The 13,464-nt window shown below is 34.5% G+C and overlaps 1 protein-coding gene across 1 annotated transcript in view; it reads left to right on the top strand.

The window, feature by feature from the left end:
• Positions 1–2,875: 2,875 nt before the first annotated feature.
• The window catches only part of drg1 (developmentally regulated GTP binding protein 1), a 15,872-nt gene continuing 5,283 nt past the window's right edge, over positions 2,876–13,464 (top strand). The window contains exons 1-7 of the mRNA XM_056467332.1: positions 2,876–3,053; positions 3,266–3,389; positions 5,578–5,753; positions 5,947–6,016; positions 6,111–6,280; positions 6,798–6,928; positions 7,009–7,176. Coding sequence (XP_056323307.1) covers positions 3,015–3,053; positions 3,266–3,389; positions 5,578–5,753; positions 5,947–6,016; positions 6,111–6,280; positions 6,798–6,928; positions 7,009–7,176 — 878 coding nt within the window. The 5' untranslated portion in view covers positions 2,876–3,014. The remainder of the gene's footprint in view (positions 3,054–3,265; positions 3,390–5,577; positions 5,754–5,946; positions 6,017–6,110; positions 6,281–6,797; positions 6,929–7,008; positions 7,177–13,464) is intronic.

Raw genomic sequence — 13,464 nt, 5'->3', positions numbered from 1 at the left:
AAAGCTGACTGTTGGGTTTTACAGTGTGGCTGTGCTTGAAATTGTTGGGAAGCTAATTTTCAAAATCACATTTCAAGGCAAATTTCATTCCTTCATTTTCTTTTTGGCTTAGTCCCTTTATTAATCTGGGGTCACCACAGCGGAATGAACCGCCAACTTATCCAGCACATGTTTTATGCAGCGGACGCCCTTCCAGCTGCAACCCATCTCTGGGAAACATCCATACACACTCATTCACACTCATACATTACAAACAATTTAGCCTACCCAACTCACCTGTACCACGTCTTTGGACTGTGGGGAAACCGGAGCACTCGGAGGAAACCCACTGGAACGCAGGGAGAACATGCAAACTCCACACAGAAACGCCAACTGACCCAGCCGAGGCTCGAACCAGCGACCTTCTTGCTGTGAGGCGACAGCACTACCTACTGCGCCACCGCGTCGCCCTTCAAGGCAAATTTGAAAAACGAAACATTTATTTGTGCATTTTTAAACATGTCATCAAAAATCAGTCAAGCATCTTCTGCAATTAAAAAAGGACCAAACATCTGTGCTCTAAACCATTTGAGATAAGACATTAGACATCACTGGTAAGTCTGAATCAACACTCAGTCAGTGAGTCATGGCTTCCCCTGTTATCTCACATGCATAGCATCTCATATGATTGGTATCCCTCTCTCTGTCATCGATGAGGGATTCACGTGCGATAAATGTAAGGAAATAGTGAGATCAACATAGAAGCTTTCAAATAGAGGCACTCATCCAAACTTTAATTGAGGATAGTGAGAGTGTTAGTGATATACTAAACATTATGGTTGTAACACACAATATATATATATATATATATATATATATATATATATATATATATATATATATATATATATATATATATATATATATATATATATATATATATATAATAAAATACTTATTACTTAAAAGACAAGTACAACTAGTCATGAGCAATTTTGTGATGTGCAAGTTTGTGACATATATATACACACAGACATGGACAGCTAAAACACTTTCACACAGGGCTAAGTAGTTTTGTTTTCCCTTAATAATCATAATTATAATAATAAACATTTAAAAACTGTATGATGTGTTTACTTGTGTTAACTTTAACTATATTTAAATTTGTTTTATGATCTGAAACATTAAAATGTAACAAATATGCAAAAAAATAAGAAATCATTAGGCGCAAACACTTTTTCTCATATTTGCGTATAATAAGAAAATCTTAATGACTATCTAAATTAGCAAATAATATTAATATTTTATACAAATAATAAATATACATACTGCATACATGTAATGTAGAACCATTTTAAAAAACAGAATATTAAATCTAAAAAATAATTAAACTAAAAGTACATGTAAAAATGTAGGTTCATTGTGCACCTTTGATGGTTTGTTTTAACAAAAACTGTTACAATTACACAAATAAAAAAGCTAGAACTTAGAGGGATAACTTACATGAAAAAATACTATAGTAATTTATTGTGAGTGAATACAGCATGCTGTAAAATTAACCATCATGAACTGTGGTATACTTTTTATTCATTCATTTTCTTTTCGGCTTATCAGGGGTCACCACAACGGAATGAACCGCCATAATATTCAGCATATGTTTTATGCAGCTGCAACCCATTACTGGGAAACATCCATACACAATCATTCACACACATACACTATGGACAATTTAGCTTAGCCAATTCACCTATAGCGCATGTCTTTTGGACTGTGGGGGAAACCGGAGCACCTGGAGAAAGCCCATGCGAACATGCAAACTCCACACAGGCTCTAACCAGCGACCTTCTTGCTGTGAGGCAATCATGCTACCCACTGCGCCACCGTGATGCCCACTTTAGTTTTTCTACTACAGCAAACTGGGGTATTGCAGTATTTATATTGTAGAAAACAGTACAGTATTGGGTCATTTGTTCATATTATATTTGCAATACCACAGCAACCATACAATTATCACAACAGATTAATTCAAGTATTAAAGTATGGTTCAAAGACATTAGAAATTAATACACTATTTTAAACATTTGAATTTGCTCAAATATCAAGGTTTCCTTACCCTGCAGCCATCCTTTTCCCCCATTTTTAGCTGAAACTGCGCTCACCTCCGTTGTAAACAAACAGCATCAGCTCACATGAGGTTGAGAACACACTGGCATTATTCAGTCTTTAGGAATGTTTGCTGTGGATTAAAGAAAAGATAAGCTAAATCAGTTTTGTACAGATCAATCTTTTGGTTTCATAAAGAGCTACAGGTTTGCCTGTAGTCTGTGTTTTGACCATTTTATGAATAGGCTACAACAGTTTTAGCTAAAAACATTTTTCGATGTTTGTTCAATGTGATTTCAATAAAATCACCAACATGGATAACCTGAGGGTGAGTATTTATTTATTATTATCACTGGGTAAACAGCTTAATTTTCCTCATCATGTTGAAATTTATAGTCTGGGTTTATGGTTTCCCTGTCACAAATGTCTTTTTTTTGTTGTTGTTCAGAACAGCCTTTTTCAGTATCTTTCTGTATTAACACATGTTTCTTCAAAAATATCTACCACATCTTCTGAAATATGAAGTAGGCTACTGTTAAAACAATGAATTGTTGAATCATGTTGAATTCATATAGTCTGAGTTTGGTTCACAGTAGTTTCCCTGTCACAAGTGTGTTTGTGTTTTATTAGAACAGCCTTTATGTCTATCTATCTTTACTGACGCATTTCTTTTCCTAAAATATCTATCACATCTTCCGAAATATTAAGTGCTGTAAAAAAAGGAATTATTTGCTCCTTACCAGCAGACGGAGCCATCCTCATCATTTCACAGCCACGTGAAGAGCCAAAGTGTCGCGGGAACACGTAGCGTGGCCGTGAACTCCCGGCAAAGCATGACAATCGTGTGCTTTTGAGCTAAATAGCTGCGTAATTCAGAAAACACTGATTTTTATATTTTCTCAAGAGACAAATTTAAAAGGACCAACGCCAAAATGAGTTTGCTTGCCAAAATAGCCGAAATCGAGAACGAGGTGGGTTGACATTTACACTAAATCACTTTATGAAAAACGACTGTTAGCATTTTAGCGCCAAACCCATTCAACAGTCAGTCCTGCTGGGTTTCAGAAATAAACCGGACATTTATTAAACCGACCATTTAAATCATATACAGCGTTGAAATCTGTTGTTGTGTTGATATTGTCATTGTGAATGTGCGGTTTTCTGAACGGGCTGTGTGCTGCAGATGGCTCGGACTCAGAAGAATAAGGCCACCGCTCATCATCTGGGGCTCCTGAAGGCCAGATTAGCCAAACTGAGGAGAGAACTTATCACCCCTAAAGGAGGCAGTGGAGGAGGCACTGGAGAGGGTTGGTACTGCACTATCACCACATACACCTGCCTTACATCACGGCAGACAACTGTTTACATTCATGGGCTCTTCAGAAGGGGAAGTTTGGTATTGTTAAACTTTTATCTAACTTTTTCCTACACCCCTTAATGGTTAGCTTAAATGATGGTGGTTTCATCTGTTAAATAGTAGACCTCAAATGAAGTGTTTAAAAAAACTGGGTACAGTGAGGTGCACTATTATCCTCAAAGTATTCAAGATTAACCGTGGTTTTACTACTAATAAAACAAAACAAGCATGGTTACTGTTTGTAGTAATGATAATCAATATGTTAAATCATAGTATCTCTTGGTTAATTATGTAAGGGAACAGTTTCTAGTATTTTCATTAGCATTTCATAAGCTGTCTAGGCCTGTCACAATAAGGAATTTTGTTGTGTGATATATTGTCACAGAAATTCTTGTGATAAGCAATATTGTCATTCTAAAATCATTTTAGGACACTGTTTATATGAAGAGTTCAGATGCAAAACCCTCTAAATCCATCAGACCTCTTTTTTGTGAATGAGCAAGATTTTTTATCTGGCTCCTCTGATTAGGTTCAGAAGTTTCATTTTTATAGACAATGAAAAGGTTTTTAGCTAGTAAATATAATTTAAAAAATTCATAAATGTCACTTTAGACAATTCTTTGGTTTTTAACAAGGTAGATTTTCTTTTGCGTCAAAATCAGCTAAATTCACATGTTTTGTTTTTTTTTGCAAAAACCTCTAAATCCACCAATACAGTGTAGTTAGTTATTTAACCAAACATAAGACACATTACACAAACCACCTAAACTTAAAAATACATGTATCTGGCAAGTAAGTGGCAGTTCATTCCACTGTGGTAACCCCTGATAACCCAGGGACTAAGCTGAAGGAAAAGTAATGAATGAAATTTGTCAGGTAAGTGCATTAATCAATAACATTAAAATTGACATTAATTAAATCTTAGCAATCTGTTGTCATTTCTGTTATTTGTGATTTATATTTAATGCAAGTAGAGCAATGTAAATATTGCAAACTAAACTTAATGTAGTGTAAAACATTGTGAAACATCAATATCTTTGCAATGTCCATTAATATAAACAGCTTATGAGATGTATAGGTAATATGAAGTAATATAAATAATGTATAGTTTTATACATTATATTTATCTTTTAAAAATAGCTTACATTAGCAAATAAAACACAAGGTAGGCCTACTGGGATAAAAGGGGATACCTCTCAGACACTTTTAGAAGCTGTTATTCATTCATTCTCCCCACACTCTGTTAAATTGAAAACATATGATTTGATTCGCCCCTTCTGATTGGTTCTCGGGACATAGCGGCTTTTGCTGTTAAATTTATGTTATGTATGTGTGTGTGTGTGTGTATGTATGTATGTATGTATGTATGTATATGTATATGTGTGTACTATTAAATTCCTATTAGGTAAATGTTCAATGACAAATTTTAACACTGGTTCAGTAGAATGTAAATGTCACTGTAAAATGGCTTTAAGGTTATTTTTGAATTTTTAAATGTATATTTCAGTGACTAAAATTATTGAGGTCATTTCAAAGTATTGCAATTCGACATATTGATTATTGTGACAGGCCTACACATTTCCATCTATTTTGACAATTTGACCAACTCAATAGGTCTATAACAATTGTCACACTTATTTTGTGATTGTTATTATTACAGATAAAATATTTATGCAAAATTAGAGGTATTGTAATAATAGTATTGTGCTGTAAATGATTAAAGTGCTCATGTTTGCTTTTAGATTTCTTTATTTTCAAGCTGTAATGAAAATCATTCGGTAAGGTCGCCTGCAAGAACTCACAAAATTGTATTTTGGAATACAAATCAGGAATACAAAATCACTTGCATTCTGGAGATGGCTTGCACGTCATGTTATCTTGCTTGTAGGAAATTGTTTAAAGTGTTGTAGCAACTTTCATTTTTATTGACAAGTGTCAGATTCTCTGAAGTAAATGGGATGAATCAGTGTATTGTGTACTAATTTTTTTGGATTTGATTCTTTGGATTAAACATGGTTAAGTCTATAAAAAGGGCTCCATATCTTGTCTTGAAGATTCTTGCTTCTATTATCTAACAGGAGGTCCCGAGTCGGTCAATTATGGCATTATTTTTTCACCAACTTGTTTTTTCCCATCAGGTTTTGATGTGGCTAAAACCGGTGATGCCCGAATAGGTTTTGTGGGCTTCCCATCAGTGGGCAAATCCACTCTTCTGAGTAACTTAGCTGGTGTGTATTCTGAAGTGGCTGCCTATGAGTTCACAACGCTGACAACTGTACCAGGAGTGATCCGTTACAAAGGAGCGAAAATCCAGGTGAAACATTTCGCAATAGTTCAGTACATACCTGACTAAGTTATTTAGGACTGTATTGAAAGGTATACCATGGTTTAAGTTCTCATCTATTTGTAAAGTATATTTACAACTTTGCTGAATGACCGACAGAAGTGATTCTTTCTGAATATAAAGTCTATATTTTTAATGATGCGTTTCTTATTTCCTTTATTAGCTTCTGGATCTCCCAGGTATCATTGAGGGGGCGAAAGACGGCAAAGGAAGAGGACGACAAGTCATTGCTGGTAACAGACTGTTAACACAGATAATAACAAAATACTTTGAGTCCAGTCCTGTGTTTTAATTGCCATTTCCCTAAACTTTTCTTCATTCCAACAGTTGCTCGCACTTGTAACCTGATTCTGATTGTCTTGGATGTACTGAAGCCTCTCGGACACAAGAAGCTTATTGAACATGAGTTGGAAGGTTTTGGCATTCGGCTCAACAAGCAACCACCAAATATTGGCTTCAAGAAGAAAGACAAGGGTGGAATCAACTTCACTGCCACTGTATGACTTCAGTCTGTCAACCGTTTATTGCATACATTTATACACTTGGGATTGAAAAATTTTAAGTGTGTTTACAAGCATTGAGTTAAGATTAATAATTAAATTGTGACTTGCTGTAAAGTTTAATCAAATTAAATCTAATTAATATTGCACGAAGCTAATTTAATTAACTTTTTTCCTTCCATTTGTTTTTAAATACATGTCTATCATAGCAGTTATAATATTTGTCCAGTACTAATTTTGCATGGTACATTTAAATCCCATCTTACGTCTTTTATTCTTATTTGAAAAGCCATTTGACTTGGATGTACATTACAATAAAAGGATCAAATACTAAATTTATTGACTATAATCAGTTTCTCATAACATGAACATTATTTTCCAGCTTTTTAATCATTGTTTTCATTAGTATTAATCATATTGTTTATGTCTTTTGCTTGCTTCAGCATGTTGGCTTCCAGCTCTCATTGATCAAATCAGTTGTGTTTAAAATTGTCATTGTGTTTTTCTGTTTTAGTGTGCCCAAAGTGAGCTGGACGGCGACACTGTGAAAAGCATCCTTTCCGAGTATAAGATCCACAACGCAGACATAACCCTACGCAGTGACGCTACCGCTGATGATCTTATTGACGTGGTGGAGGGAAACCGGTAGGAGCAAATACTCATCCTCAATCCTCAGGTGTTCTCACTTCAGAAGAGATTTTCACATGCTTGTTTTTCCGCTCAAGGGTTTACATTCCCTGCATCTACGTCCTCAACAAAATTGACCAGATCTCAATTGAGGAGCTGGACGTTATCTACAAAATCCCTCACTGCGTGCCCATCTCCGCTCACCACCGCTGGAACTTTGACGACCTGTTGGAAAAGATCTGGGATTACCTGCAACTAGTGCGCATGTGAGTTACCTTCAGCTTTCCTCACTGCATTCTGGGAGTGTATGTTTGGGCAATTTCTACATGACAAAGCAGAACTTGGTGATTTTTCTGTTTTTCACTTCGTAAAGAAACACGAGAGTCTCGTAGTACATATTTGCATATTCCCAAAAACTGAACACATAATTCACATCCATCAGACATCATAGTGTAATGTACAAAATAGGATCTAATTGTGAAAACTGAGACGAGAATGGTAAAAATGGAAGAATCAACGCTTTAAATCAACTGAAACAATTGCTTGGTGAAATGATTCACTCTTTCAAAGTGTTTGAAATGCCACACGCTGGCGCCACCTGTTGGTCAAAACTCTCATAATGCATCTCAAAAACATCTCGTTAAAGGGGACCTATTGTGCAAAAATCACTTTTAAAAGGAGTTTGGACACAGTGGTGTGGCAACAGTGTGTGAATAGAGCCAGCCTCAAATGAAAAAAAAAATAATAATCATTTTTTATAGTCGCACTGGTCTGCAGAAACTCTTTGATTAACATTCTCCCTTTGAACATGTCATCAGGGGGGAAATCTCCGCCCCTTAGTGACAGTCTGTCCCTCAGTGGCATAAACAGCCCTGAGTGAGAAGCAGCCTTTCCACCATTAGTTTTCACCCTACTTGCTAAAGATAATGTCGGCAACTAAGAGACATTTTAAATGTGGAGTTTTGGGATGCACAAATAAACACTGTAGTCTCCATGGGCTGCCTTCTTCTGAGCCTTCTTCTTTTTCAGTCATTCACAGAGAGAACATTAGTCCTTTTTTGGAATCTGCTCTTATGCTGATGCATAGGTGTTTAGAGTTCTGCGCTCTTTTGAAAAGACAGCTGGGAGCACAATGTCATTTGAATTTAAAGAGAAAGTCACCAAAATGGCACAATGGGGTATATGCACACAGACTTTTAATTTTCAGCCAGCCAGCCCGACGGTTTAAGATCTGTTTTCTTTAAAAATCAGTGATCTTTTCTGCCTAATAGATATTTGATTATTAAGTAGGTCTCAGACCGGACAAGAAGCACTGCAGTAAATTCCATTTTTCCTTGCCATCTCTTTAAAATTTGGAAATTTATTTTACCTCAGTATTTTCAATGGAGTTTCTGCACTGGCCTGCTGATCCTGATGGTGCTAGCGGATACACGGCCTATCATCTCGTTTTCCGTTTGTACAACTAAGTTAAAGCTTAGGTTTATTTAACTGATTGTATTTTAATTACATCAAGATGTTGATGCTGTAAAAGGACCCTTATGACATTTAAAATAGTCAAATAAACCGTTCACCGGAAATTTATCATTGGCTGAAAATAGCCCATAGGATGACAGCCTAAAAGGGGCAGTTTCAAGGAGTTATTAAAAATTATGGTAACACTTTATAATAACTACACACTATAAATCATTTATTAAGCATTAGCAAATAGTGAATTCATTATCTGTTAAGCATTAACTCTACATTAATAAGCGTTAGTAAGCAGTTTATAACTGCAGCTACAAATGCTGTATTCTTGACTTACAAACATATTTATAATGTGCTTAATACTTGTACTTTCATACTTTGTTAATGATTTATTTTTCATTACTAAGTTAAGTATTGCATTATTTACAAACCAGTTGTATTTAAGAGTAGTTGAGGGTTTTTAGGATGATTCAGAATGAGTTAGTAAATTATTAACTAGATATTAAAGTTTGAGGACAAACTTTATGGTGGCTTGAAAAGCCGAGTCTAAAAGTTTGAAGTCGTTTTAAAGTGTAAACTAGCATGATTCTAGCATGAATTAGCATGATTCTAGCATGAATTAGCATGTAACTAGCATGATTCTAGGATGAATTAGCATGATCCTAGCATGAATTTGCATGTAACTAGCATGATTATAGCATGGATTAGCATGTATTAGCATGTTGTTAGCATGATTCTAGCATGAATTAGCATGTTTCTAGCATAGTTCTAGCATGAATTAGCATGTTATTAGCATGATTCTAGCATGAATTAGCATGTTTCTAGCATAGTTCTAGCATGAATTAGCATGTTATTAGCATGATTCTAGCATGAATTAACATGTTACTGGCATGATTATAACATGAATTAGCATGTTACTAGCATGATTCTAGCATGAATTAGCATGTTATTAGCATGATTCTAGCAGGAATTAGCATGTAACTAGCATGATTCTAGCATGAATTAGCATGTTACTAGCATGTTTCTAGCATGAATTAGCATGTTGTTAGCATGATTCTAGCATGAATTAGCATGTTACTAGCATGTTTCTAGCATGAATTAGCATGTTACTAGCATGATTCTAGCATGAATTAGCATGTTACTAGCATGTTTCTAGCATGAATTAGCATGATTCTAGCATGAATTAGCATGTTACTAGCATGTTTCTAGCATGAATTAGCATGTTTCTAGCATGAATTAGCATGTTATTAGCATGAATTAGCATGTTATTAGCATGTTACTAGCATGAATTAGCATGTTACTAGCATGAATTAGCATGTTATTAGCATGATTCTAGCATGAATTAGCATGTTACTAGCATGATTCTAGCATGAATTAGCATGTAACTAGCATGATTCTAGCATGAATTAGCATGTTACTAGCATGTTTCTAGCATGAATTAGCATGTTACTAGCATGATTCTAGCATGAATTAGCATGTTACTAGCATGATTCTAGCATAAATTAGCATGTTATTAGCATGATTCTAGCATGAATTAGCATGTTACTAGCATGATTCTAGCATGAATTAGCATGTTACTAGCATGTTTCTAGCATGAATTAGCATGTTACTAGCATGATTCTAGCATGAATTAGCATGTTACTAGCATGTCTCTAGCATGAATTAGCATGTTACTAGCATGTCTCTAGCATGAATTAGCATGTTATTAGCATGAATTAGCATGTTTCTAGCATGAATTAGCATGTTATTAGCATGATTCTAGCATGAATTAGCATGTTACTAGCATGATTCTAGCATGAATTAGCATGTTACTAGCATGTTTCTAGCATGAATTAGCATGTTACTAGCATGATTCTAGCATGAATTAGCATGTTACTAGCATGATTCTAGCATGAATTAGCATGTTACTAGCATGATTCTAGCATGAATTAGCATGTTACTAGCATGAGTCTAGCATGAATTAGCATGTTACTAGCATGATTCTAACATGAATTAGCATGTTACTAGCATGATTCTAGCATGGATTAGCATGTTACTAGCATGATTCTAACATGAATTAGCATGTTACTAGCATGTTTCTAGCATGAATTAGCATGTTACTAGCATGATTCTAGCATGTTACTAGCATGTTTCTAGCATGAATTAGCATGTTACTAGCATGTTTCTAGCATGAATTAGCATATTGTTAGCATGATTCTAGCATGAATTAGCATGTTTCTAGCATGAATTAGCATGTAACTAGCATGATTCTAGCATTTATTAGCATGTAACTAGCATGTTACTAGCATGATTCTAGCATGAATCAGCTTGTTTCTAGCATGAATTAGCATGTTGTTGGTATGATTCTAGCATGAATTAGCATGTTACTAGCATGACTAGCATGTCACTATCGTGTTGCTAGCACCTTTCTAGCAAGATTAGCATGTCAGTAGGATGTTAAAACTGTTAGCGTGTGTTAGAATAGCTAGTCACAGTCTCTGGGACAGTTGCTAGGGTGCTGAAATTGGTTGCTAGGGAGTGGCTAGTAAGTTTAAAGGTAATCAGTGATTGGCTGCTGGCTAGACTGAGTTGAATGAGGCCAGACTCTAGTCTGTAGGACAGTCTGATGCAGAGTTATGAGCTCACAAAGGTTGATCCAATGTTAAGTAAATGGGAGTCTTTTACAATGGAAGTCTATGGGACAGTTGCTAGGGTGCTGTAAGTGGTTGCTAGGGAGTGGCTAGTAAGTTAAAAAGTCATCAGTTATTGGCTGCTGGCTAGACTGAGTTAAATGAGTCCAGTTAGAAGTCTGTAGGACAGTCTGATGCAGAGTTATGAGCTCACAAAGTTTGACCCAATGTTAAGTCAATGGGACTTTTGGGATTTTTCTGGGTCGTTTTTCGGAAAACCCAAGGTCGGATCAGTTAGAAAAGATATAGCAACCCGAGTCAGACCAGTTTGAAGGTTTGACGAAAGTTTGAAGTATGTAGCTTGAAAGGCCTAGGAGGAGATACACTTAGAAATTAGTCTCAGAAGAATAAGAAGAAGAAGAAGAAGAAGAAGAAGAAGAAGAAGAAGAAGAAGAAGAAGAAGAATAATAAGTTTAAGATAGATAACAGTATGCTGGCTTTTCAAGCCACCATAATAAACTATTGAAATCAACATTCATATGTCTTGTTATTCAGGCATATATTAAGGGTTACTATGTTTGTTAATAAATGCTTTATTAACTCAACTTCATCTAGTTTTGTGACCTAATCTAAAGTGAGGGCTATTTATGCTTTATAAATCCCTTATAAATGACAATTAAAGGCTCAGTTAAATTCTAAACAGGAAAAATGGCATTATTCATTCCTTTTCATTTAAAGATACACAAATAAAACTGTACTTCAAATGAAAAATAAATCTTTGCAACCTTATCTAAAATAAAATAACTTTAGAGTTTAAACATTGCATCTTATTATATTGGTAAATTATTATATTGTTGTTGTTGTTTTATCCAGTTTTATGTCGTATTTTAACACTCCTGTTATTCATCAATGTTTAAACTTCACAGTAATTTTATTTTTTAGAAAAGATTGCAAAGATTATTGTTAATTTGATTCTGAGCCTTTAATAGTCATTTATAAGGGATTTATAAAGCATAAATAGTCCTCACTTTAGATTAGGTCACAAAATTGCATGAAGTTGAGTTAATGAAGCATTTATTAACATATTAGTTAACTATTAGTATATGCCTGAATAATAAGAATTATAAATGTTGATTTCAATAGTTTATTAATCATTTACTAACTCATTCTGAATGATCCTAAAAAACTTCAACTACTCTTAAATACAACTGGTTAGTAAATAATGCAATACTTAATTTAGTAATGAAATATAAATCATTAACTAAGTATGAAAACACAATTATTAAGCACATTATATAGGTGGTTATAAGTCAAGAATACAGCATTTGTAGCTGCAGTAATAAACTGCTTACTAATGTTTATTAATGTAGAGTTAATGCTTAACAAATAATGAATTCACTAGATGATAATGCTTAATAAATGATTCATAGTGTGTAGTTATTATAAAGTGTTACCAAAATTATTCGTTAGGTATTTTGAGCTGAAACTTCACATACACACACTAGGCACATTAGAGACTTATTTTAAGTCTTGTAAAAAGGGGCTTAATATGTCCCCTTTAAATCATCTGCAAATGTATAATGACCCAAGACCAGCAAAGACCGTACACTTTCAATAATATACAATACTATTTTATTATGCCTGAATTATTAACGCCCCTGCAGAAAACTTTTGGATTTTTGAAATGTTATAAAGCAGCTGTGACATAACAAAGCCTCGTTTATTAATGTCACATTGCCTTGTTTGATAAGCACTTCAAACCACTGATTTGGAAGTGTAAACATTGATCAATTGAAGCTTGGTTAGGTTTTAAAGCTGCTTAAAGCACTGCTTTGAAAGCAGCCATCACTAAATATTGGTTCAATAAAAAGTAACTTACAACCTGTATTTACTCACAACAACAACAACTTACAACCTATACAACTCATGATTCAAACCTGTTTGAGTTTCTTTCTTCTGTTAAACACAAAAGAAGATAATTTAAAGAAAGTTGGAAACTGGTAACTGTTGACTTTCGTGATTTTAAAACGTAATTTTAAAAATGTTAATGTTGTTAGTACCTAATAGATTTTTGAAGTAACCTACCCAACACTTATGTAAAGAGATAGTTCACCCAAAATGTCAAGGGTGAGTAAATGACAAAAATTACTTAAATTTTATGACTGACAAAAGACGGTATTTTGAAGACAGCTGAAAACCTCTAACCGTTAACTTCCACAGTAGGAAAAACAAATACTACAGAAGTCATCAATACAGGTTTTTAGTTAATATAATCTTTTGTGTTCAACAGAAGAAAGAAAATCAAAGGTTTGTAACTACATGAGGGAGAATGAGTAGGGTGTAAATGTTCATATTTGGTTGAGCTATCTCTTTAAACAAATACATATTTTTAGGCAGCCTAATTAAACCGCTGTAAAGAAAATCAGTGACTTGCTGAACAAACAGCATACTGAAACTTAATTCTGAGTGAAAAAGCCTAAG

This window comes from Danio aesculapii, chromosome 10 (genome assembly GCF_903798145.1).
Source record: "Danio aesculapii chromosome 10, fDanAes4.1, whole genome shotgun sequence".
NCBI classification, from domain to species: Eukaryota; Metazoa; Chordata; class Actinopteri; order Cypriniformes; family Danionidae; genus Danio; species Danio aesculapii.
Note: the sequence above shows the minus strand (reverse complement) of the source record. Positions and strands in the feature narration are given on the sequence as shown.